This window comes from Perissodus microlepis, chromosome 19, assembly GCF_051167445.1.
Source record: "Perissodus microlepis isolate ML-2025 ecotype Zambia chromosome 19, ASM5116744v1, whole genome shotgun sequence".
NCBI classification, from domain to species: Eukaryota; Metazoa; Chordata; class Actinopteri; order Cichliformes; family Cichlidae; genus Perissodus; species Perissodus microlepis.
This window is the reverse complement of record NC_140479.1, coordinates 23,070,555-23,096,412: the sequence shown is the minus strand read 5'-3', so window position 1 is coordinate 23,096,412 and position 25,858 is coordinate 23,070,555. Positions and strand designations below refer to the sequence as shown.

The 25,858-nt window shown below is 38.8% G+C and overlaps 1 protein-coding gene and 1 long non-coding RNA gene across 3 annotated transcripts; one reads left to right on the top strand and one right to left on the bottom strand.

The window, feature by feature from the left end:
- Nucleotides 1–1,888: 1,888 nt before the first annotated feature.
- On the top strand, nt 1,889–25,858 carry ppp2r5ca (protein phosphatase 2, regulatory subunit B', gamma a). Of its 2 annotated transcripts, XM_084914458.1 has the most exons (16): nt 1,889–2,150; nt 2,249–2,314; nt 3,242–3,392; nt 14,433–14,632; nt 17,117–17,227; nt 17,349–17,441; nt 17,593–17,723; nt 17,808–17,867; nt 18,106–18,214; nt 18,458–18,511; nt 18,694–18,864; nt 18,964–19,091; nt 19,486–19,587; nt 19,753–19,825; nt 21,368–21,484; nt 23,268–25,858. In XM_084914458.1, the coding sequence occupies exons 1-16, from the start codon at nt 1,995–1,997 to the stop codon at nt 23,400–23,402; spliced, it is 1,857 nt and encodes a 618-aa protein (XP_084770584.1). In that variant the 5' UTR covers nt 1,889–1,994; the 3' UTR covers nt 23,403–25,858. The 2 variants fall into 2 exon arrangements, with proteins under 2 accessions (XP_084770584.1, XP_084770583.1); XM_084914457.1 differs by lacking the exons at nt 1,889–2,150; nt 2,249–2,314; nt 3,242–3,392 and adding an exon at nt 9,134–9,320.
- Nucleotides 8,446–9,085, bottom strand: LOC146366025 (uncharacterized). The gene is made up of 2 exons (XR_014798584.1): nt 8,997–9,085; nt 8,446–8,702 (listed from the first exon to the last, which is right to left on the bottom strand). It is a non-coding gene; the product is annotated as an uncharacterized LOC146366025 (long non-coding RNA).

Below are 25,858 nucleotides of genomic sequence, written 5' to 3'. Positions count from 1 at the left end.
TAACTCTCACTTCACTGACTGTGCTACATAGCTCTCCGTATAATAGGTTCAGTGGCTGTAGCAAATAATTAAATAATTTACATTAGGGGGATCTCACAAAGAGCTGTCTAATGAAGAGTCTGGAAAAGAGAGCAGAGAAGAGTGAGGCTAAGTTTTAAGTCGATAAACAGGAAGAGATTACTGGGAAGTTTAAAATGGAGAAAAAAACCCGATAATTTGTCATTACAAGACTAAAACTACTCCACTTATTATCTTTCTTTGGGAGGAGAGGACAGATTGTGCTTTCTCATGCGCATTCATCCACCCAGGCACAAAAAGCAGACCCTTTTTCCCCTTATGTTGTTGCATTGCTGTTGGTGAGACAGGAAATGAAGGGAGCCGTATCATCGTGTAATAAAACTGCGATGATGAAGAAGCTCTGACCATGGACAGAGAGGGAGGGAGATGGAAACGCAATGATTCAGAGAACAGAACACTCTCACAACCTAATCAATACATGCCAGCGTGCCGCATCAACAACCAGAATAGAAAACAATCCTACTCTGTTTGTAGCCCACACATGCATTTATTACTCATGTCAATCTGCACTCTCTTCTCCAATCAGTCAGGATAAAACGCTGCGCTCACTGTATTTGCCCAAAAAGAAGGCAGGTGTCAAGAGAGGGGAACTGTATCCTCGCTCTGGTTTAAGTAGGAGTTTATAAGGTTTTCAGAGACGGGGAATGAAAATAATAAAACAAGAAGCCTAATCTCCCGGAGGTTGGCTTAATTAATTTTTACTACAAGTTTACACTTAGTAATTGGTGTTTGGGTTGTCAGGGTTACATAAATATTGCTGAATTTTCTACACACAACAGAGCACTCACGGATGAAAGAGTTTGTCCTCGGTTCAAATTTTATATTGATCTTCTTATTAACACCTGCTTTGGGGCAAATACATTTTACCAGGAAAGTTTAAAAAGATGCACCACTGCCACCCTATGGACAAAAAACGCCTATTACAACAACGTAGCAAGTTAAATGGGGATAAAAACAAGGGGATAATCAACCAAGGACAGCTAGTTAATTAAACAGTTATATGCAAAAAGAATTAGTTAATTCCATTCATACAATTACTGAAGATAGCTCAGGTAAGGAGGAGGGAAAGTTGTATCAAACATGATTAAATAGACACAGTTTCATTCACGATATTTTCTGTTGGCTGAAAAACTTGAATTTGTGTTTTTATATATTTATAGATGTGACGATTTGTCTTTGAGACCCTTTTAAAGCTAAAGTTTAAAAAATACTTGAAATTTGCAACGAGGCTGTGAAATTTTAATAATAATTGTAAAAGTTATTTATTTTTTACATTTTGTTATTACTCAGTTGGCTTATTGATTCAGAAGCTCAGTTACAATAAAACATAGTGTTCAAACTTTGCATTCATGATTTAATTGTAAAAAAATGGAAAAATACAAGTTTTTTTTTTTTTAGACAAAACAAAACTAAAGTACTATTTAGCCAAATCCAATTAGTATTTTCTTTCATTTAAATGTGTCACACCTTAAGTCCTGAGGATTTGTAGGAATGATGTTGCATTGTGGGCATAAATTGAAGAAACAAGTGCGCTTAATTTTTCTTTTATTTGTTATATGCGGTTTTCCAAAGCAAGCGATTGTACTGACTTAAAGAGCTTGTCGGCCAATATTTATAGTTTATAGCCAATAATCTGATCTGTACTCGTCACACACACACACACACACACACACAGAGCTACCTCCGGTTTTCCATGTACAGCCCTGCCCTCTTGTGGCGGTGGTCCACTTTTACAAGCGACACCGGAGACACATCACTCGTTTAGGGCTGGAAAGTGCAGCTATGACCAGAGTAAGTTGGGTGTTGACAGCGGACATAAACCGTATTTGTTTCAGTTGTTAACTACATCTCTACAAAGGGTGGGTAGTGCTGTGCAGCCGTCGTAGAAATAGGATGACTGCTTGCGACTTAGTCACATGGTGTTTGAATGGTCAGTCGTGGAAGCCTCATTATTAGTGTATACGAGCAGACGTGTTTTAACCAGGAGCCTGCTGTCAGTGTGTGGCCACACTTTCACTGCTGACACTGGGGATTCCCATGTCAGCATGCCTCACAAGAGCAAAAAAGAAAAGGTAAAGTGGACTTGGATAGGAATGCTGAATATTTGTATTCATGTATCTGTTTATTTCTTTCTTTCTTTTTTTTATTAATTCCCTTGCTCACTCTTTAGGACTCCTCCAAATCTGGAAGATCCAAGAAATCTGGGAGTAAAAATGGGCCTGCAGGCGACCAGGACGTAAGTATTTTTAAACTTCTCACTGTCCAGCGAGGATCTGCATTGAACTATAAGTACGAAAGTTAAGGTTACTGAGCATTTGTTACTACATGGATCTAATGTCTGTATGCCAAAACTTTTATTTTCTCTGATACTTTTACTTATTGTTTATTTATGCAATTCTTCGTACTAATTGTGTTCAAATGCTTTACCAGCATTAATAGGTGACAAAGAGGAGGTTTTTCTGTTGATTTATGAGTTTTCAGACGTCATGCATATCATATGCATCGTGAGCACATATTATAACGCTACCTTGACTACAACTGCTTTTACTGCTTTCTGTGAGCGTTGCATTTGTGTTCTTCAAGTATAATGGCTTTTTGTCCTCGTGAAATTCAGGCAAACCTACTCATGTGACCTGTGGCATGATCTTATGACTTTATTTTCTTTGGAAAATGCTTGCATTCAATCCTTATTTTTACCCCCACTGTGCCCTGTTTGACTTCTGCATGTAATACCAGCCATTGTCATGGCTATTTTTGTCCTTGTCATTTGTACATCGGTGATGTTGAGTGGAGTTCGGAAAAGATCTGATTGATTGACTCCTGGACCTGCTGTGTGTCCCCATTGACAGCTGTATCCTTTCCATCTATGTTCAATTATTCTATCCACTGAGGTCCACCACAATCTCTGTCAGCAGATGTAGTACAGCACACCGCCGGCTGTGATCAGGTTGCTTAATTGAGAATCGCCCGATCTGATTCAGAAAGGAACTTGAGCCTTAACTGCAACACCCTCGCCCCTTCTACTCCCCCTCCCCCTCCCTTGGACTCTGCAGTGACACTTGAGAAAAATAATTCCTGTGCCATTTCCTTCGGGGCAGGAACTACCTTGCCCTACCTTGCTCTAGTAACAAGAGCCCTTCCTCTATGACTCTTGTTTCTGCAGGGCTCCAATAAGAAAGTGCCTCCTGCAACTCAGCTGATGAGGGTAAAGCAGCCAGGGTCACAATCGGCCGTCAAGAGGGAGAAGAGGTTCAGCACTTCCTTTTTCCCCCTCAGTGCTAACAGAGAACTACAGAAGCTACCCGAGCTAGCCGGTATGCCTCCTTCAGTATACAGTATCCCAAAAAGGAGCTGTCTTTCTTTTCTTCCTGTCTTCTACAAATGCAGCTCAACTACAGTTCGCTTATATGCAGAGATAAGCTACACTTCTTCTGGAAAACACAAGCTGACCTTTATCTTAGATTGCACATTTGGCCATTATAGATGAAGGGAATCATATTAACAATTCATAGCCTTGGTGGATCCTCATAACCATCTTTTTAACCTTGAGGTCTCACTACATAATTTATATCTAAGCAGACTGCCCATCAGCTTTATCTGTAATGCAAATGATGTGCAATCAGCTGTATCTGCAATCGTACCTGGAAGAAACAGATATTACCCACCGTGGAGGGCTCATGTAAGATAACACTGAACGAATGGACTGAAAGAATCTTTGAATCTGGGCCACTGGATAACAATAAAAAAAAGAAAGCTCCAAATCAAACATTTAACGTAAGCTTGAGCATGGCCCGTAATGTTAATCGTGTCAGATAAACAATGTTGCATAAGCTAATGTTATAACACAGCCCGGCCAAGCCATGTGGATAACTGCGATGGGAGACTTGTACTTGTTTCAGTGACAGTTTAGTATTAATATTAAACAAACCAGCAAACAGACACCTGTAATTATAGCAAGCATGTTCCACTGTCAGTTTGCCAATTTACAGCATTGACTGATTCAGTTGGTACATACTGCACGGATGCTGACTCTGAATTAGGTTCAGGTTTGAACATTTGCATCAATCTTTCATGGCTTCTTTCTTTACACCCCACATTACAGACAGGATTTGACCTAAGTGGTTTCCTGTAAACTATACCCAGCTATGCTTTGTTCTCATACCTGGATGAGGTGGGTGACACTACAAAGGAACAATAGAGGCCTGCAGCACAGACAGATTGTGAGGTGGAGTGAGACACGCACACGGTTGGCAGAGTGTGGCAGTTTGTCTAATGATAATTTGAAAAGTAATAATTAGCTTGGTGTTTCTGTTACTGAATGTTCTCTTGAACCCTGCAGTGAGGTGATCTGATGGCTGCAAATCAATAAAGCTGTCTGATGACTGTGAAAATTACATAAGTCATATTGATGGCACTGAATACACGTTGGACATGTATTGGGAGTTTTTTAATAATAATAATAATAATAATAATAATAATAATAGAAGAAGAATACATTTAATGGGATTATACAATTAAAACAGCAAACCTGAAATATACCATGACAGAGCATAGCTTAGCAGTTAGTTAAAAGTAGTATTTAAAGTTGTATCATAAATAAATTAAATAAAACAAAGAGAATATGGCTATGGCTTCAATCAAAGTGAATAAACTTGTTTAAAAAGTTTGAAGAGCAGTCTTAAATTATATCAATGAGTCCAGCGCATGAATGTGAGGAGGTAGAGAGTTCCACATGTAGCTTAAAGAAATGGCCCGAAGACCCACGCTTCTGAGATTTAATGAGAGTTCTTGCAAATAAACCTGCTCATGAAAACCAGATCAGTGACATATGCAGGGCAGAGACTAAAGAACTTTAAATGTTAACGTGAATATTAATGGAAATGCTAAAAGATATATGTACATGTTACACCTTGACTTACATGAACTTGATTGTGATTATTATTGTTCACATTTTCATTGCAGATTTTTTAAACCAAGTTATTAATCAATGAATGAAAAAAATAAGTGAGTACCACCCACACACTTTATTAGTTACTGACTTACTCTGAGCAGGAGCTCACTGTGAAGGTCTTTCATTAGGACAATGTGCAGGAGCTTAGCCGAGGTTAGGTTGATATTCTTCACTATTATTGGAAAGTATTTAAATGTTTTCTTCTATATTACTATATTATGAGATATGCCCCAAGATTACACTGAATCCCAATAAATTCACACAGTAATCAAATACATAAAAATAGACAGCTACAAACTACAGACAAAACTACTTTTGCCTGTATGTATTTTGTTCATGTGCGTATGCTTTTGAGAGTAATGAAAAGTGAAACATGTTACAAGTCTACAAAGGTCATGCATGTGTTAGATCTGCTGCATATATGAAAGTTTTTATCTGTTTCTTTCTTACATGGAGTGCGACCGTGGGTTCACATGGTCTCATTTGGTGAGATGGACAAAATCTTGTCAGTAGGACAACGATGCATGTTTAATGAAGGCGAGTAAACAGCAAGTTGCTCCAGGTGTTAGTAAAACATTTAGTAGTAGCTTTTTGTTTCAGAAGCCTCTTGCACAGATGGCCCAGTCTGTGCTGCCACCTTTTGACTGAAAATGGAAGAGCTGTTATTTTGTGAGCTGTAATGTTGAGATTTTTCATTGAATTCTAGCATAATCTCAAGTCTTACTGCCCTATGGCTGACTGTATATTGAGAATAAGACAAGTAGCATTATTCAAATAGATTTCTTTTTCAACAAACTAATTACTTTTTGTATGACTTCACTGGACTTGTGACTCTAAAAAGGTGTAAATAGTATATCTGTTGAGTAAAAGACAATTTTTGTATGTATGGCACCAAGTGCAACAATATGGCTTACTGTTGTGTTTTTAACACTTTTGTACAACAGTGGAGGCCGTAGGGGGGAGGCATAATGTATAATTGACCACTCAGACATGTTAATAGGATAAATTGTGCTGTGGGTTTTGAGTGGGAGTTTTAACAGTGAACTAATACGCTAGATCTCAGAAACCAGAAGTGTTTCTCATAGAGTAACAGTGGTATTTGAAGCTTTTGAGTATGTCCAATTTGTAAGAAGTAAGTGGCAGCTTTCAGTAAATACTGGTTCCCGTTGTCATGGCTGTGGAATGTAATGGCACCTCTTGGAGAGGCTTTGGCCCCTGAGAGAGAGAACAACAAGAATAAAAACTGCAATACACTTGGCCTGCCTCTCCTCTGCCTTTGCTTTAATTGCTTAATATGTTCCTCTGTGTCACTGGGTGCTTCTTTTCAATGAGTTTTAATTCACACTGTAATGAGGTGCAGAGAACCCAAAGCAAACTTACTGTTGTACCTGCTAATGCAGAAATTACTTGCCAAGAGAAATTTTTACCAATTAAAATAATGAAGACATTTATTTTTCAGTTATAAGTGAAGCAATATAGTGTTGTGCAAAACTCTCGAGGCATATATTTTGCTAGGAAAATGAGAAAAAGGTGTCGCGATTGATTGAAATATGTGCAAACATACATGGAATTTCAGTACATAAGGCAAATACAGAGTTTGTACAATTCTAATAAGCTTGAAAGTGAATATTTGGTGTGACCACCTTTATTCTTCAACGCAGCCTGAACTCTCTTAGGCAGCTTTCTTGTCGTTTCTTAAAGTAGTCTTCAGGAATTGTTCTGCAGGCTTCTTGAAGGACGTTCAAAGCTCTTCTTTGAATGTTGGCTGCCTTTTGTTCTGTTCTCTGCCAAGATGATCCCACACTGCTTCATTAATGTTAAGGTTCAGGCTCTGAGGAGGACAGTTCATGACTGATAATGTACCATTGTGTGCTTTTACTGCACTGAGAGTGTGTTTGTCAGATTAAGAAATTAGACTGTTGCCACTCAGACGCTTCCAACATCACTGGCTGGCATGCAGCCCCAAACCATGACAGAGCCTGAATGCATACTAACAATAATTTGAACCAAAAATGTCAAATTTCATCACTGCATCAGACCTGTTGCCACTCATTTTGAGTCCAGTTCTTGTGTAATTTGGTGTACCTCTGCCTTTTCTCCTTGTTCTTTTCCTTAAGAATGGCTTATTGACAGCCACCCTTCCACTAAGACCATTTCTGATCAAGCTTTAGGGAACAGTAAATGGATCAACTAAAGAACCAGATGCATTTATCCCATCTTGTGTCAGGCCTTTGCTTCATCTACTGTAGACAGTTTTTAAGCCATTTTGCTTCTGTGATCCATTTATTCAGTTTCCTCAAATTTTTTAAGGACACATTGCACAGCCTTGCGAGATATGCCTAAGCAGGGTGTTTTGCTAAGTTGTCTGTTATGTGTGGGCACAACTCTTTTTCATCCCTTGTGTTAGGGGCCTTTTTATGCTTGAATGATTCATAGGTCAGTGCTAAGTGGCTTAGTGAAAAAATATGACCATTCCTTTGAAAATGGTCCTTTGAAAAAACTTTGCAAAATGCCTGAAGAACTATTTTTCAAGACCACTGTAAAAATAACAAAGTCTCTCTCATTGGAAGCAAAATATACATGTCTTTTAAATAAAACAATTTTTGTGCAACAAATTTCCTTTAGAGTAAATCCATTTTCTTCTATGTTTGCTTAATTGTGATTTGTAAATTATTTGAACGTGTCCAACATTCATTAAGTGGCATCAGGATGGGACGAACACTGACTAATAAGAGATTCAGGATAGCTGGAACATACTGTACATCTTGGCCTTTTTGTTGGACTCTTCATTAAATTCCAATTAATTGTCTGACTGTGTCCATTGTTGCAACACAGCACGGTCCCTTTGTTTTTAAATGACTGTGAAAATGGCTTTGTGAAGCCCTTTCTGTTATGAAAAGCCTAGTCTGTCTTGTGGTGTGAATGTGGTTTCACTGTGTCCTCTGATAAATCACATGAAAAGCAGGACAGCCTCTTCATTATGTAAAGATGAAATGCAGATTAATCATTCAGTGTCTGCAAGAATTACTTGTGCTGAAGTAAACATTCCCAAAGTAATTATTCACAAACAAAAACATTTGTCACGTTATTAACAGTAACTGAAGAAATAAGCATAGCCGACTACTACATTTTACAGATTAATGTAGAACATGGCATACTCAGATATGTAGTATTTATCTCATATTTCTAATTAACTTTAACATTTGTCTGATCAGGTAAATTGTGAGACAGGAAACCACTGCTGTTTGGAGTTTCTATTCTGTGTCTCTATGCATTTAATTTTCTGTGTTCTCGCTTTCATTTCCTGCTTACAGCTAATTGTACTAAGAATGCCGGCATCACTCACAACATAATGCTGTATGTCCTGCCATTGCTCAGAACAGTGTGCGATTCATAAGGCACTTTCACAAAGTATGTCAGGCACCAACTAAATTTTATTGTAGCTTCATCTTATTTATATTTATTTGATTTCACATTATTTTACATGCTATAAATGGGTCTTTCATCTTGTGTGCAGTGCCTCCACTAGCTCTCTGTGGCTCTTCTTGCTGGAGACAACTGTTGTTTCAACCCTGAGCCGTCCAGGTCTCAGTTCTCATGTGGTTTCCGCTTGTCTGTGTTGCTCATTGAATCCAGAGACTTTAGCCCCCATCTGACCCTCTTCTCCAGCTCCCTTTGATAAAGAACCAAGGAGAAATGACAGGAGGAAACAATGAAAGACTTTGAAGATTGAGCCAGGGTCTCTCTCTCTCTCTCTCTCTCAGAGTAAGTTATTTCCAGCTGCTTATCCTAAGTCAGATTATGCCGAACCCGCTGCTAATGGCTGAACTGTAGAAAAGATTCAAGTTAATCTGATCTAAGATCTGTAGCAGGGCCTGCCTTGCAGAGCGTCACAGGAGACCAGTGAGTGGAAAGGAGGAGCAAAACCAAAAAATAAAAAAATTAAAAAATCCGACGTATGACCCACCTCCTATGCAAGCTCTCATCCAATCATCTCCCTTCTCTCGAAGCAGTCCTCGTCTCGATTGAGCCAGAGCAACATGGACTCAGCCAATCAGCTGGCTCCTTCGCTGGTTACGTCACTACCTAGCCAGTTCCCTCCAGCGGCACAGAGCTTCATTTTCTGATCTGCTTTTGTGCTAAAATGGAGGCTGGCCTCTCGCCCTGAGTGGAATCGCCTTCCTGGTTGAGGTTTAGATGTTGACATGCAATAAATCTGGAGACAGGATGGTTGTGGATGCACCCAATTCCAATGGGCCGTTTCAGCCGGTGGCTCTTGTGCACTTCAGAGGTATGTAAGGACAAATTATTCTTCCTGTATTGTCCTATGGAAATTAAGAAGAGCGAGAGAGAGATGTGTGTTGCTGCGCTCCTGTTCCCCTTCACTGGCCTGGCTAGTCAGCCGTTTAGTGTACGCTTATTGCGTCTTAGTTTTAGAAAGCGAGCGGTTTTATCGGAGAAGCAGTCGTTGCTTTTTAATGTTTCGGTGGTTAGCCGTGAGATCCGGGAGCTACATAAAAAATCTGGTTTTAGTAGCTAGCTGCCCATCCCCCCGCCAAGCTAGTGATGTCAAAGGAAGTGAGGTCATAGCCTAGGGAAGGGTCTCTTCTTTAGTTTTTCTTGTGTTTGGATGTAATTGTGTATTTCTGGGTTTGTTGTGCAGCTGGTAATCGCTGTCCGTAAGGCAGAGATAAGTGGAAGTCAGCTATTGTATGATGGCTTCACCTTCTCGGTGACTCTTAACTGGCCTAGTGTATTTTGTCATCTTATAGTGAGTGGGCTATAGGCAGCCACTGCTCTGCAGCAGGCTGTACCCCTTTCTCCAGCTCCCCCACCCTTTTCCCTTGTTACCGGCTTGCCAGTGGCATGCTTAAAGGCAACCTTTTGCTCAAAACAAGAAATTCAAAACAGAAGGCATCTCACGGGTGCACGTCTTGTAAGCAAAACACTGTGACCCAGCCATTTTTGTCAGAGCATAGCAGCAATATTTTAGGATTACAACATCGGACTCTGCCTCTTAATGCCTGTACAATGTACTCAGTCATGTCTGAAAGGGCCAGCCTGTTACCACTGTACTCCGGGTGCAGCCCAGCGTTAGATGAAGCCTTAGGCAATTATTGATTACTCTCTATTGAGCCACAGAGGCAAATGCCTTGAATGACAACAGTGTTGTGGTACAATCGGGCTTTCTTTCTCATTCTGTTTCTTCTCTTTGTGAGTCCATCGTTCCAGCCGTGTTCAGATCAAACATCTCTTATCCCAGCATTTGCAAATTTAATCCCGATCCAGCTGAAACTGATTGCCATTCAGGCTTGGCATATGAATGAATCAGGCTAATTGCTGTGTTTCAATTCAGTTCTTCCTCTTGCGTTTTTTTGTGAGATACTTATTCTGTTACTAAACAAAAAACGTATTTACACTTGTATAGGTGTGCCTTCCACGCACTACACTACAAGTATTGTTAGCAGAGCAAATGCATTCACACTATACTCGTTTGACACAGTTAGCTGAACAGTGGTAAATTAGGCACTCCACCAGTACTTTGACAGAAATGTGGGTTTATGTGCTTAGTTTGTGAAAAATAAGCCCAAAGTAAACAAATGAAATGTGTGATGATACATTTTGTCTCTCAAATATTCTGAAAACATGAACATGGTGCTCGATCCAAAGCTAAGTTTATATGTGAAACTTTATTTGCCTCCTTGTCTGTTTCGTCAGACATTATTTAAACAGCAAGCACTGAGATGCACTCCTCGCCATTATTAGTCACAGTGGAAGCTCGAGCTATAAATGTGTCTCAAGGGTGTCAATGATGCATATCTTTTAACTGTTACCAAACAATAAAAGAGACCTTCATCCGGGTGCTGCACTTGACAGCATCTATATCATGGATGTATTTTTAGGTGTTGCCTACAACCCATTCAAATTTGTTGAAATGGTAGAAAGTGGCCAAACTGGCTCCTCCTACACTGTCAAACCTATGACACAGTTTCTTTCTGTGGTGCTATAAATAGTAATTGGTCAGTGTTTACATTGATCATATCGTACCGTCAATAAGGCAGGTTGCCAAACCCGTCCTGGCTTCAGACTAGCAGCTGTTCATTTGACCCATTTACAGAGGAAACCGTATTGACTATGGCTCCAATGTGACTCCCACTTATTTATTATCTTGGATTGAATAGAGGGGTATTAAGATAAATCTTTCTCTGTTCTCCACAAGACATGATGCTTGGGCTTGTGTGTTCATGCACATGCTTCTTCCCACCTAAGGCTTCTATGAGTTATATTAATAGAAGTCACACTATGGTTAACATCATTTTTGAGACCACAACACTGGGCCTTTTTATGTGTTACACAACAACGTGGTTTGTACATTAGGAGTGCACAGAAACTTTACAGTATAGACAGACAGACAAGGCTTATGTAATAGGAGTGCCACAAGCCTGGCAACTCATCCTCAGACAGCTTTGTGTCCTGCAGGTCCAATTACCAAATATGTTACAACACAGTTCTTATAGGCTATAGATAAAAATGGTTCACTTAAGGGCTTTGGTGCATAAAAAGATAATAAATGTTAATTTAAGCCTTCTTACAGTTCCACTTATCTCAGATTGGGAGTTTAAAATGCTGCTCCTCAAGTTTAGTCTACAGGCCTTTTTCCTAAAAAAAACACTGTGTCAACTTCTGGAAATGGTTCTCACCTGCTTTTGACGGGATAATGAAAAAAGATGTATATCTTGGATGAAGCTCTCACTCCTTGTTTTTTTCCATCGACAGCCCCGTCGACTATCAAATCTTTATGGAAGTGGCTGATAATGGCTGTGTACACACTTGCCCTCTCCTCTGGAATTCCCAATCTGTTACTGTCATCAAGACAAATTGGCCAACTTGAAACTGACACTGCAGAAGTGTGTGTGTGTATTTGTGTGTGTCCGAGCCAAGTCTCCATTATGTCTGAATAGGAGATCTCTCTTCTTACCTAGAATCTGCCTGTTTGCAAGAATGTGACACACACAGGCTTTGTGTGCGCGCGTGCATGTGCACCATCCTCTATAGTGTGCTGTTGACTTTGTCGCTCTTTGTGTAGGTTCAGTAAAAGTAGGGCAAAGCTGAATATGTTTAGCTGTTTCCTCATAAGTGTCTATCGAGTCACAATGATTGCCTGCTTGTTTGTTTATTTGCTAATTAATTGAATTGTAATTAAAACAAGATGGAAAAACATGAGACCAGATGGAATTAATTAATCTCAGAATAATATGATTATATGTTGATTTCAAGTAACCAGTTTGCAGTGCTCAGTTTAGTGTTATCAGCTGGTAGCTGGTTGGTGCATATGCACACCTTTTTCTCATTTTAGTCCTCTGCTAAATTCATAAATCATAATTTGCCTCACAACCTAATTTGCTTATCTCAGTAATAGTAAGCTCTAAGCCCACAAGTTGCAGTACACTCATGGAAGACAAATGGGATACCCCCCACCCCCACCCCCTCCGGTTGCTGTGCATATATATGATGTACCTCTAGTCACCCATAGCATCATCAGCCTCCTCCAGTGCAGGCCGCATCCAAGTCTTAAGTGCCAGCCCTCAGTCAAGGCTTCACCTTCACTGATTAGTAACTATGTGGCACAGGGGCAGTTTTGCTGCACTGGACTGATTGTTATTGTTCTTTTTAGGCTTGTCAGCATATATGGTGTATTTTGGGGGCATGGGGGTATTTTAAGGTGCATTTGTTTGTTTGTTGAAAAAGTTGCACACTTAAATAATGTTAAGTCACATTTATGAATCCCTGACTTCTTGTTCAAGTTCACTTCAACAACAACATTTAACTATCATGTTTCTGATAATCAGGAAAAAAGGAGCTCCAGAAACAACCACACAAGCAGGGAAGGAATACGACAACACCACATAGAAAAGACAGATCAGGGATCTTGGGTTTGAATAGAGGACTGTGTTACTGCAAGTTGCTCATCGTGTATATTAAATTAGACTGCATTAAACTTCATACTCAAAAAATACTATTTGTGATGCCACATGGGGTTACAAAAAAGACTAAATTAAGAGGCAATTTTTTTTTTAAAAAGGACTTATGAGAGACAGACCACATTTTAGACAAATAATTATTTTTTGCTGTTATTTAACATTTATTTATTAGTGTTGCACATGGGCAGCACTGATGTTTGCTGCCTAGCGTAATAAACGATCACTTTATTATTAACCATAGCCACTAGTCGCTGCCTTAATGATAGAGGCAGCTCATGTGAGTAATAGCTAATAGTTAAATGGTTAATTTTAATGTATCCACCACCCCGATAATGTTTAGTACTTAAGTGTTGTTGAAATGGAAGCTTTACTGACCTCTCAAATTATTTTAGAGCCCAGGCTGTCGGTCTTTAAGATGCTTCACCCAGTTGTGCTAATATTCAGTGTTCAGCTGCTAGTGGGGGCGGAGCTTTGTGCCTCCCTGACTGCAGCATTGCTGTATGTCAGCTGGAGGAAGCAAAGATGCCACTATTGGCATCAGTAAGGTTGCAAGTGAATATCTAATACCACTGTAAGTTTTAGTAACTAGGTATGTTTATTTTATTTATTTATTTATGTATTGCTACTGTAGATGCCTACAATATTTAAAAAATTACAGTTCTGTTTTCAGAATTTTGGTCTGCATTTATGGTTTTTGGATAAGCAGCTGGTTTCTGTTGGCATTGGGGTTTTGTGAAGACTTTTCTTCAGTTCTGACTTTCAAAGGTAACATTAAACATCATAAAAGAGGAAGAGAAACAGGCTACATCAAAGTTGTGTCAAGTAACTACATAATTATGGTGTCACTATGTGTTATTACTGCACCCCATGAGCAGGTAGCACTGAAAATGGTTATTTCCTCCTTGGGTTTTCATGTGTGAAGTGTGCACTTTGGCAAAGGTTGTTTGTTTGTAAGCCTGTGCTCTTGAGCTCAGCTGGAATCAAAGAAAAACAGAGAGTCCTCAAACCACCATGGACAAATGTAATGACTAGCTAAGGTTCCTTTAGACATCTCTGTGTGTGTGAAATGGTTAGAGTGTGACCGTTCACCTAGTTCCCAAATCCTTCTCCCTCTATCCTCCATCCTGTCTTTTCTGCTCTGCTCTGTTAGCCTAACCATCTTAGTCTTTCTCTCAGCGCCCTCACTCTTCGTGACTCATTTGCTACTCTTCACTTTGTTGCCATTTTACATGTTGCAGTTTTAGCTGCAACATGTGACCCCCTCACTCACCCTCATACGTCTCCTTTCTTCTATATTCTCAACCACTTTATTTCATCACCACTGTTCAGCCTTTAACACTCGTTCAGTTGTCCCAAGACTCTTCTCCCTCCGCCTTTTCTTCACCCACCTAATTTTTCCTCCCCTCTCCATGTTTCTTTAGATGTGGCCCCTGCGGAACAGGAGAAGCTCTTCATCCAGAAGCTGCGACAGTGCTGCGTTCTTTTTGACTTCCTGTCTGACCCACTGAGTGACCTGAAATGGAAGGAAGTGAAGCGGGCGGCTCTAAGCGAAATGGTGGAGTACATTACCCACAACAGGAACGTCATCACAGAGCCCATCTACCCGGAGGTGGTTCACATGGTCAGTAGAGCTGAAGGGAGTTAGGTTTGTCCTTAATGCTAAAGATGAGGCAGAAACTTGGGCTAAAAATATTGATACTCTGCTAATGTTTCCAAAAAGGTTTCAGTGGAGCGTTTGTGTAGTACATCATGGTTGGCCTTTTTTTTTTTTTCCATTCATCCGGGTTTCAAATGTTTTTTACTGAGGCTTCTTTCAGTATTTATTTTTCCAAACAGGAAACTGAAAGGTTTTTTTCTTTTGTTTTGTTTTTTTACTGATGACTTAGGAAAAACGAGCAATGTGAGGCCTTTTAACACCATAAAATATATATAAAGAAAGCATCTTAAGTTGAAGGTGTAAATTTGAGTTTTTGCTTTCTTCTAGTATTAACTTTGCATTACTGATGTTTAAACCTTTTCTAAACAAGAAAATCTCTTCTCATCACTTGTATGAGTTTTTTTTTTTCTAAAAGAATGAAGTAGGTTAAAGCCACTGGGAATGAGAGAGAAAAGGCACATGAAAGCTCTTACATTAAAAGGGGTCTTTTCCAGCAGAGGACTTTCTCTTGGCACACAGAGGGATGCATTTTATATTTTCAGGAGCTACAGCGGTTTGTTTGGGGAGTAATGAAAGAATGGCCTTCTCATTTTTTGCGGCAGCAACTTAACCTTTAAAAAGGTTAAGAATCAAAGTAAAACAAGATTGTTATGACAGGAGGAATTGTGCTAACTAGAGATGCACTAATTGATCAGTAAGTAAGTGAGCACCACACATATTCGATTCCATGCGGATCCACCACATCCTGAGATTTGCCTGCCCAGAAATGTTATTGCACGTCACGCCACCGCAGACAACAACTGTTGTCATTTTGCTTGATAGCATTACGCTAAACACGCAATCTACATGTTCGTTTACGCAATCCACTTCCTCCTGAAAGCAAAATGTAACATGTAAAGACCTGCATTGTACGTGGTTACATTATAGGGTTAATGTATTCACCAGTAATCGGCCATCATTTGTAGCCTTTTCCTTATTTCCACAGGCGTGTCAATCTGTATATTTATTCAGCGGGTTGGTGGTCTAATGTCTATTTGACTTGTATCCAATTTCAGTTAAATTAACCGTTTATTAGTTCATATTGTACAATGTGAGAGGTCCCGGGTTCAACTCCCGGTGGAGCCCCCAATTATGTTATGGCCCATCTAGGGGTGGCCAGACCACAAAATAAAGCTGTTTCATCCTAGGCTCATCCCAACCAGCAGACCTTTTGTCACTTGCCCAGTGCTGTTCGCCTGTCCACCTAGTGGTGGACTGCCTTTTTGTTTGATTATAGTTTTGTCATGTTTTTCTTAGTTGGGGAGGCAAGTTGCTATCATTTGGTTTAATAACGAATCAACATATTGTATGATAATGATTTATCAAACATCATTATCAGATTTCTGATAATGATGTTGCTGCTTGTGGTCTGGCGAGGATGGATCACCCTTATGTTGTGGTCTGGCCACCCCTAGACGGGCCATAACACTGCTCATTAAGTCCTCATTGTTTGATGTACATGAAAGAGCTGAACACAACATGGAAACACCATTGTCAGCCAGCTCATTTGTCTGAATGAAGGCCCTGTTAAGTTGTCGGTGTTTTATGATAAATATGAATTTAAATTAAATTGTTTATGATGGAAACAATATAATTGTGAATTATTGTATCCAGTTGCATTCTTCTGTTCACGTCAACAATAAAGCATTTAACTCGGTTAAATGGAGCATAAAAACAAAACAGAGAATATTTGAGTTTTACGCTCGCTTGTTGTTTGAGAGAATAAAGCTTAGTTGTTTCATGAGTTTTATAACTTTGTTCCCATTTTGAAAAGATTACCTGTAATGTTCAGAAATGCATATAGAGGTTACATAAAATGCAGTGCCCTCTTTTTATTTGTGGCTTTTGTTCTTTTTTTTTTTTTTTTTTCCTCGTCTTTTTTCTCTTTTTCATTTTAAAATGAAGAAAGTGCCCTTGGCTATTGATTGAAGTGCAGCACAGCACAGCGCAGACAGTCTATCTACCTTGTAGCCTGTCTTTTCTAACAAGGCACTCAGTGTTTTAGTAGGCCACCTGCACTGTCCCATGATCTGCCTTGTGGGGAAGAAGCCCACAGGGGAGTCAGTTGACACTGTGAGAGACCAGAAACACAAGATACTTGGATTATTGTGGGCTAAACCCTTGGGGCCCAATTACAAGGACAAAGCTACCATTACCCTAGAAAGAAAACATATTTTATGGTCAATCAGTCTTTTTTTCTTTTTTATTTATTTGAAATATCTTTTATAACTGTTTAGTTTAATGGTGGGCAATATTTTATGTCAAAAATATCTCTTTAATATCCTAAAGTTGTAGTTCATATCGTTCCCTAACAAAACAACAAATGGAAGTCTGCTTAAATTGCATGCGGTCATTTACAGTAAACAAACATTTACAGTAAGCTATCGTTTTCCTTTTTACTTGTTTCAGTTTGCTGTGAATATGTTTCGAACGTTGCCTCCATCATCCAACCCAACTGGAGCAGAGTTTGATCCTGAAGAGGATGAGCCAACACTTGAAGCTGCATGGCCTCACCTCCAGGTTGACATTTTATTCATTCAGTTTTCTGCACACAAGTCGAAAAACGTTTATTTCTAACCTAGAAGACACTCAGAGATTTATTATAATGTGCTTGCATATATTCTGCTTTTGTCTGTTGCAGCTCGTCTATGAATTTTTCCTTAGGTTTTTAGAATCGCCTGACTTCCAGCCAAACATAGCGAAGAAATACATCGACCAGAAGTTTGTTATGCAGGTAAGAAGAGGGCCTAATTTTTTTTTTTTCACGGAACTCTGAAAATTTATTATGTAGTTAAAAATAAATCAAGAGAATGGTAGTAACCAAAAAGTTTGAAAAGCAAAATAAATAATAATAATAATAACATTTCACTTCCCATCTCTCAAAGCTCCTAGAACTATTTGACAGTGAGGATCCCAGAGAGAGAGACTTTCTCAAGACCACCCTCCACAGGATCTATGGAAAGTTCCTGGGGCTGAGAGCATACATCAGAAAACAGATCAATAACATTTTTTATAGGTGAGTTCATTTTGGATAAGCTAAATGCTCCTTTATCAAGAGTTTGTTTATTGCTACTGAACAAGTCTGAACTTGTTCTTACAGGTTTATCTATGAGACAGAGCACCATAACGGTATAGCTGAACTACTGGAAATACTTGGAAGGTATGGCGCTGGTGTGCGAGCTTTGGCTTTCATAATAAGCACAAGGTGTCCTTGTGCTTATTATGAAATCTGAGTTGTTGTTTTTTATTTTAGTACAAAACACATTAAACTAAATGTAAAAGCTTTCTGAATATGAATGCTGTAAGTTCTTCTCATGCTGTTGCATCATGCCAGACAGTGTTTTAGATGTTCTAATGATTCTTTAATGGGTTTTTCTTTTTTTTCCCCCCCTTGACAGCATAATCAATGGATTTGCCTTACCACTAAAAGAAGAGCACAAGATTTTCCTGTTGAAGGTTTTATTGCCTCTGCACAAAGTCAAATCACTCAGTGTCTACCATCCACAGGTAAGCCATACAAGCTTTTTTAATATTTTTAATAGAAATTTAAAAAAAAAAAATATTTACGTATACATATTTTCTTGTCCTTGCATGATTTGTGTAGAGACTCCTCTTTTCATGAGAGCAGCAGGTCATTCAGTCACTACATGTCTCAGCCAGTCGTCTCGTGTCCCCTTTCCTTTTAATTTTCTTGTGCATCGGTTCAGATACTTTGACTGTCCAATGAATGTATTTGTTTGTGAATTGCAGCTGGCTTACTGCGTGGTGCAGTTTTTGGAGAAGGACAGCACTCTAACTGAGCCGGTATGTCTAATAAAAACATGCTAGGGTAGTTCTCATTTAGCTTTATGCTGTTTGTCGAAACTTTGTAATTTATGCGCCTGTTTGATTTTTACACTGTGACGCCTTGTTTTTCATTCAGTGTATTTTCCATATTTTTAAGCTCAAAGCTGCTATCTGTTTATTCTTCCTGATTGGTTATTTAGGTGGTAATGGCTCTACTAAAGTACTGGCCGAAGACTCACAGCCCCAAGGAAGTGATGTTCCTCAATGAGCTGGAGGAGATCTTGGATGTTATTGAGCCCTCTGAGTTTGTTAAGGTGCAAGAGCCTCTCTTCAGACAGCTGGCCAAATGTGTTTCAAGCCCCCACTTCCAGGTACTGGATGGATAATCACAATTTTCATAACCCTGCAAAGAAGTGCTTACGTTGTAGTGGCTGTGACTCCTAAATAAACACTGTATATGTTCTCTTTAGGTGGCCGAGAGAGCTCTGTACTACTGGAACAACGAGTACATCATGAGCCTGATCAGCGACAACGCAGCAAAGATTCTGCCAATTATGTTCCCCGCTTTGTACCGCAACTCAAAAACCCACTGGAACAAGTAAGCTACATCTCCACACCAGCACAACTGGTGTGGAGATGGTTCTGTGTGTACTTTTGATTACACATAACATCAATCTGACACGATGCCTGGCACAGTAGTTCACATATTTCCCTCAGTTACTTTTCATCTGCTGAATTTTCATATCTCAACTCTATTCACATCACTCTAGGCTCAAATTAAAACTGGCTTAAAGGGCGCGTAATCCCTATACATGTTTGCACTCATTCTGTCAATATGCTTCATTTAATGCCACCTGTTTAAAATGTATGTTTTAAATTTTAAGTCAGTCTGTAGTAATAATTTTAGGTTTGATCCTCCAGGGCAAAAGTGACCTTTACACAAATGCTGCTGCTCTTATTTGACTCTCAATACCTTTTCCTTGTGTTCACAGGACCATCCACGGCCTCATCTACAACGCCTTGAAGCTTTTCATGGAGATGAATCAAAAGCTCTTTGATGATTGCACACAGCAGTACAGGGCTGAGAAAAACAAGTAAGCATCAAAGTCTCATCTTCCTTCAGTCTTTTAAAGCTATGCTGAAGTGGGGCATAATTACAGTAAGCCTTAATGCTGCAGATGAATTGTTGTGTTGGATTTCACATTAATCAGAGGATTGGAACCGATTAGTGACAGGAGGGTTGGTGCTTTGTTAAACAGGGAAAAGGCAAAGTCAAAAGAACGCGAAGAGGCTTGGCTCAAGATTGAGAACCTCGCCAAATCAAATCCACAGGTGAGCAGTATGTGAAGTTATTTAAGCACAATCCCTTCTTAACTGTTTGTGAGTCTGTTTGTGTGTCAAACTATATGATATGCACTCCTGACCCTAACTGTTTGGACAGGTAGTCTCTGTGCTGAAGTGCTGCCGGTAAATTGGTAAATACTGCATTCAAGTGCAACTGAAGTCAAAATGCATAATATGGCTTAAAAACAAATGCTACATATGTTTTCCTCATAAAGAACTAAAGCCAGGTTGTCCTTTTAAACCGCTAGCACCAAATATGGTGGTGATTTTGACACAGCTTGGATATGTGTAGTGAATGCTGCATGGTGAATGCAGATGTATAGAGGTGCAGTGTGTGTGATAGTCAAATTTTCCTTATTTTGCAGGATATACAGAAGCAAGCAGCTAAAGATGATTACAGTCTGATGAGTCAGTTAAATGGCATCAGTCTGATAGAGGATGGATTCAGCATTTTTGTAAAAATAATGGTTTTGATTGAGTGAATGGACTGTTTTAAAACAGTCAAATACAAAGTTCTTTCTGTGCTAGTGCATGCACACTCCAATTAAGCCAATTCATTGGAATTTATTTTACCATCTGATGTCATTACCGAAACACAGAGCCTAAAGGAAAAACTGAAAATGTGTAAAACTGTCCAAATACTTGGGTCCAGGTGTATTTTCTGCGTGTCCTGTGTGTAAAATTGTGTTGCTGAATTGTAGTTTCCTTTCTCTTCTTTCCTGTTGAGGCTTTGTTTAGTGGTATTTGTTTAAACCTTAGCTTAGAGATTCATTTTCCCCTCCCTAGTAATACCACTAGTAACAGTGGAAAGATCTTTGAGGAACAGTGTGTGTAGTTGTGGTGAATGGTTGAATTGGGAATTTCTATCCTTCTACGAGAGATCTAAAAACTATGGGAGTCATTTTAATTGGGCTAAAAATTTGGTGTTAGGAATCCAAAATAATTTCTTTAAAACTAAAATCAGCATGAAATACGTGTTTCGTTGCTAGGCGTCATTAAAGGAATATTTCAGCATTCAAGTGTAAAAATTGATATCACTTTTATACCTTTAGACTTAACTGGGAACTAAAACTAGCATCTGATTACATTAGCTTTCAACAAGACTGGCTAGCGGTTTCATGCTAAGCTAGTTGCTACAAGCACTTGCTAGTTGTAGCTTATTTACAACATAGCCATGAGAGCTGGTATTAATATGAATGAGTATATTTCCCCAGATACACTCAGCAAAAGCAAAAACTTAACATTTCCACCCCAAAGAGCACGACTTGGCTTCATTGTGCTTCAGGTACAATCAAATATTTAGTTTAGTATGTTTTTTTTAAAATGTTCTAAATCTGATACAATATTTTTTTTATATTTCCTTAGTAAAAACTCAAATTTCTAAAATCATTACTTAATGTTTTCAATCATTTTGATTCCGACACACTCTTGTTCCTTTTTTAAATCATTCACTGACTTTTGGATTAATTCTTCTTTGCATGCAACTGAAAGTCTTTTCTCCATTCTTTTTGTTTCTTTTTTTCATCATAGTTCTCTATCTATGTTCATTCCTCTGACCTCAATAGTCCTGTAGCAATGGAGACGGATGTCCCTTTGATAGAAGATGTTCAGAGGTTAAAAAAGACAGTTGAGGAGGGCGCAACTCAGGTAAACCTGACTTTCTCTCTGTCTCTTTTTTCCCTTAAAATTACCAAATACTTTAAACACAACTAGCTACAGATAGCAGTTTTATTCATTATTATTATTATTATTATTATTATTATTGCAACCCCAATTCAATAAAAGTTGGGAAACTGTAAAATGCAGATAAACCCATATTTTATTTGCGGTAGAGCACAAAAAATATTAAGTATTTACACTCAAGAAATATATAATGTTAAGGAAAAAAAATGTTTAATTTGATGGTAGACATCATTCATCTCAGACAGTTGGGAGAGGGCCATGTTTACCACTCTGCAGCCCCTCTTTTTTTTTTTTTCTAAAAACTGTCTGTAAATGTGAGGCGACCCCGTTAATGGACTTTCAGGAGAGGAATGTTGTCCCATTCTTGTGTCTTATAGGATTCCAGCTACTGTCCTGGGTCTTTTTTGTCTTTTCCTTTTTTTGTGTGTTTGTTTGTCTTTTTGTTTCATGGTGTACCAAATGTTTTCAGTTGGTGAAACGTTTGGACTGCAGGCAGGCCAGTTCAGCTTCTACTATGAGCTGCGGTTGTATTCGAATGCAGTATGTGGTTTAACATTGTCTTGCTGAAATATGCAAGGCCTTTACTGAAAGACATATTCTGAATCTGACCACTTGTTGCTCTTTTAACATTGAGGTTGCCTTTTCACATGTGCAAGCTGTTCTCTAAAAAGAATGTCACATTTTGATCCGTCTGACCATAGAGCAGTTTTCTGCTTTGGTCCAGAGAAGACCATAGTGTTTCTTGATCATGTTCACATATGGCTTCTTCTTTGCATGATAAAGCTTTAATCTGCATTTGCGGCTGGCACGGAGAACTGTGTTCACAGACGGTGAATTGTAGAAGTGTCCCTGAGCTCATGCACTGATTTTCATGGCAGGGTCATGTTTGTTTTTAACGGAGTGCTGCTTGAGGGGTCAAAAGATCCCAGGCATCCAGTGTTGATCTTCAGACATGTCCCTCGCACACAGAGATTTCTCCAGATTCTGTGAATCTTTTGATGGTATACACTATAAATGATGAGATCTCCAAAGTCTTCACAATTTTACAACGAGGACAATTATCCTGAGATTGTTCACAATTTGTAGATGCAGTTTTTTGCAGATCTGCCCATCTTTATTTCTTTAAAAAAAAAAAAAAACCCTCTCTGTTAGATGCTTTTTTTTTTTTTTTTTTTTAATGCTCAGTCATGTTACTGATCTGTTGCCAATTAACCCAATTAGGTGCTAAATGTTCCTCCAGCTGTTTCTTTTGAAGTACCACTAAATTTCTAGCCTTTTGTTGCCCTCTCCCAACCTTTTGAGGTGTTGCTGCCATCAAATTAAAAACAAGTCACGTTTTTTCTTAGCATTATCCTTTTTTTCCATTTGATATGTTTTCTATACTCTACTGTGAGTGAAATATGAGATTAGCAACATTACATTGTTTTTATTTACATTTTCCCAGCGTCCCAACATTTTGGAATTGGGGTGTCATTGTTATTATTAGCTACAATGGACTACTGGAAAACCACTTTGTGTGTGTGCGTGTGTGTGCGTGTGTGTGTCCATGCTTCTTTTTGTGTGTTGTGATGGTAGTTTAGAGTTCAGTATTATGCAAATGACTAAAAACTGTATAAAGTATATTGCATTAAATCTTAACTCAGCTATTGTGTAGTTTGTAACTTGTTGGATCATGATATCTGTCGCTGTCCTGAAAGTAAAATGAGCCCAACTTTTCGCCTCTTGTTCTTTTCTCTTATTCGAACAGTTGCAGCATGAGCAGCGGAAAGAGCGACCCATGATGCGACGCAAATCGGAGTTGCCTCAGGATATCTACACCACAAAAGCCTTGGAGTCCCACCGCAGAGCTGAAGACATGTTGACCACCCACGATGGACTCTAGGTCCCACCATCTGCTGGCTCTTGGTTCAACTAACCCTCCTACACTCTACAGCCATGGACATCTTTTATGCCCGGGTGCCAGAGTTACACTGGCGATCCAAGCTGGGCTTTCCATCCCCTCCCGTCAGTCCCCTCCCCCAGAATATTTAGTTTTCCTTATTCCTGCTGCTCCAGCACAGAAAACCTGTATCCACCTCCCTCCAATTTCTGCTTTCTCAGGTTTTTTTTTTTCTTTATTTGAAGAGGAGTAGTAGTGTATGTGTGTGACTTTTAGACTCGTATTTTCTCATCATTTTCCTCATTTGTTCACCTTCCATTCTCCTCTCACGTCACGGTGCGCTCACTGTAAATGTGGAACCTGAGAGTACAGACAGCACAACACAGGTTCTTCATTCCTTCTTACAAATGTGTTCACAATGGATGGATACGGAAAATTAGGAACTGCCTGACTAAACGTCTAAGGATCGTCTCTTGGTCTTTTCTTTGTTGTCTTTCAAAGGGAACAAAAACAGACCCGATTGGTTCAGATAGAAGACGCAACTTTCTGTTACCTGTTGTATGTTTTCTTTATTTTTGCTGTAACACGCATCTTGTCAGTGCCAAGACTGTTGTGTTCTGTTCGATTCATGTTTGTATCTGTGACTTTAACAGGGACACCTGACGTTGTTTCCAGTCACTGGTGTTTTGGGGTTTGTTTGTTTTTTTGTTTTTTTTTTATTTGTTGTTGTTTTGGTTTCTTTTTCCACTTAAGACCAAACTGAGGCCTGTCCTTAGCCTTGCAATCTCCCGAAAAGATGGATAGTAAAGACTTAGTTGTCCTGTGGACATCTTGACACTTTTCATTTATTGTTTTGTGCCATATGCCGTTCTTTTGTATGCTTGCTAATTGACATTCATTGGCAATATTTAAAAAAAAACAAAAGCAAAACAAAAAAACAGACCATGGTAAAGCCTACAGTTCAAACAATGGTACTGCATGAAAATTGTGTATTTGCTGCCTATGTTGTTGGAATTGGTTGTAGCAAGGTGTTGTAAGCTCTCAGTCACATGTAACAGGTGCCTGCTGACTAGAAATGCAGAGCATGGTGCATTCACGTGATGATGTAAGATAGGGTATGAATATATTTATATAAAATAAATGGGGAAAATGTAAAGGGAATGCAATAGAGGGTGAGTTTTTCCTGTGTTGAATAGAGAATTTACACATGCAAACTCAACTTGTTGGTTTTTAGCATTACTCAGAACATTTGCTCATTATGTTTATTGAATAAGTTGGTTTAATATCCTCCAAGAATTAAATATGGAATTGGTTTATTATCGAACAGAAGTTATTCTGTTTTTTTTTTTTTGTTTTTTTGTTTGTTTGTTTGTTTGTTTGTTTTGATTTTTAAAGCCCTACCACAAGAGTTACCAAATGTAAAGACGTAGCATGTTTGTTTTGCTACCAGTCCTGCTTTCACTTTTCTAGTTTGTAGGTTTTATAAATTGTGTCCTTCTCAGCGAGGAAGATTTTTAAAGTTCAGGAAATATTTTCCAGTCAGTACCATTGTTTAAACCAAGGTCTGCTAGAGGTCTTCATATTCGATGTGTTGTATTTCTTTGTATTGTCTCTGGAGGTTAATAGTGTGGATGTCAGGTTTTGGATTTTTTTTTTCTCTTTCTTTCTTTTTTCCGGCCGTTCGGATTGCTCCGTGCTGAAACACGCCGGCGTGAAACGGCCGCAAAAATACCAGATGCTGAAAATAAACTGACATTGTGACTTGGCTTGTTAACTGTATTAATACTGTATTTGCTTGAATGCAAAAAGATGTAAATTAAAACTACCATGTTAAACATGTACCTTTTACCCTGGAGGAATGCCATTCACCAAACTGATTTCTGTTTATGAAACAGTCCTGCTTGCTGGGAGAGATGTTTTAATGAATTTTAATGAGTTTGAGTCAGAGGTCGGAGGTTTCCTTTTAGTGCTGAAAAACAAGTCGACCGTGACGAGAAGAGATGGTTTAAAAACGATTCGGTGGCTTGTTCTCTTTCTGCAGGATCTTCTCAGATCTTTTAATTTTAACATATTATTTCCAAAACATAACTTAAAGTGTCCTTTTTGTATGTGACCTGTACTATATGCTTCATTTAATATTGTATATATGATTTACCTTGTTTCATGTAGTGTTATATATATCTAGATTAATTTTGTACAAATTGTCCCTCTGTACAGAATAAAACATCAATAGCAAGTGAAAGAAGTCAATCTGGCACATACCGTCTTATTGCTCCTCTTTTTGGCTGTACTTTCAGCATCATGAGAATTTAGGAAATGGCTCTTATTTTTATTATTAAAAGTTTCCTCCTCCATCAAATAACTGAAAAATATCCATGCCCATTGTGTGAACCTATCCCTGTCTTTAGTGGTGTAAAAATTCAAATGAATAAAGAGATTATTTGAATATATATTTTCAA

Excerpts from the sequence above, each read along its gene's own strand:
- ppp2r5ca (XM_084914458.1), top strand. The coding sequence starts at position 1,995 with ATGGTGTTTGAATGGTCAGTCGTGGAAGCCTCATTATTAGTGTATACG. Across the intron at positions 14,633-17,116 it reads ACCCGGAGGTGGTTCACATG|TTTGCTGTGAATATGTTTCG; the intron begins GTCAGTAGAGCT and ends TACTTGTTTCAG. Across the intron at positions 21,485-23,267 it reads TTGAGGAGGGCGCAACTCAG|TTGCAGCATGAGCAGCGGAA; the intron begins GTAAACCTGACT and ends TTATTCGAACAG.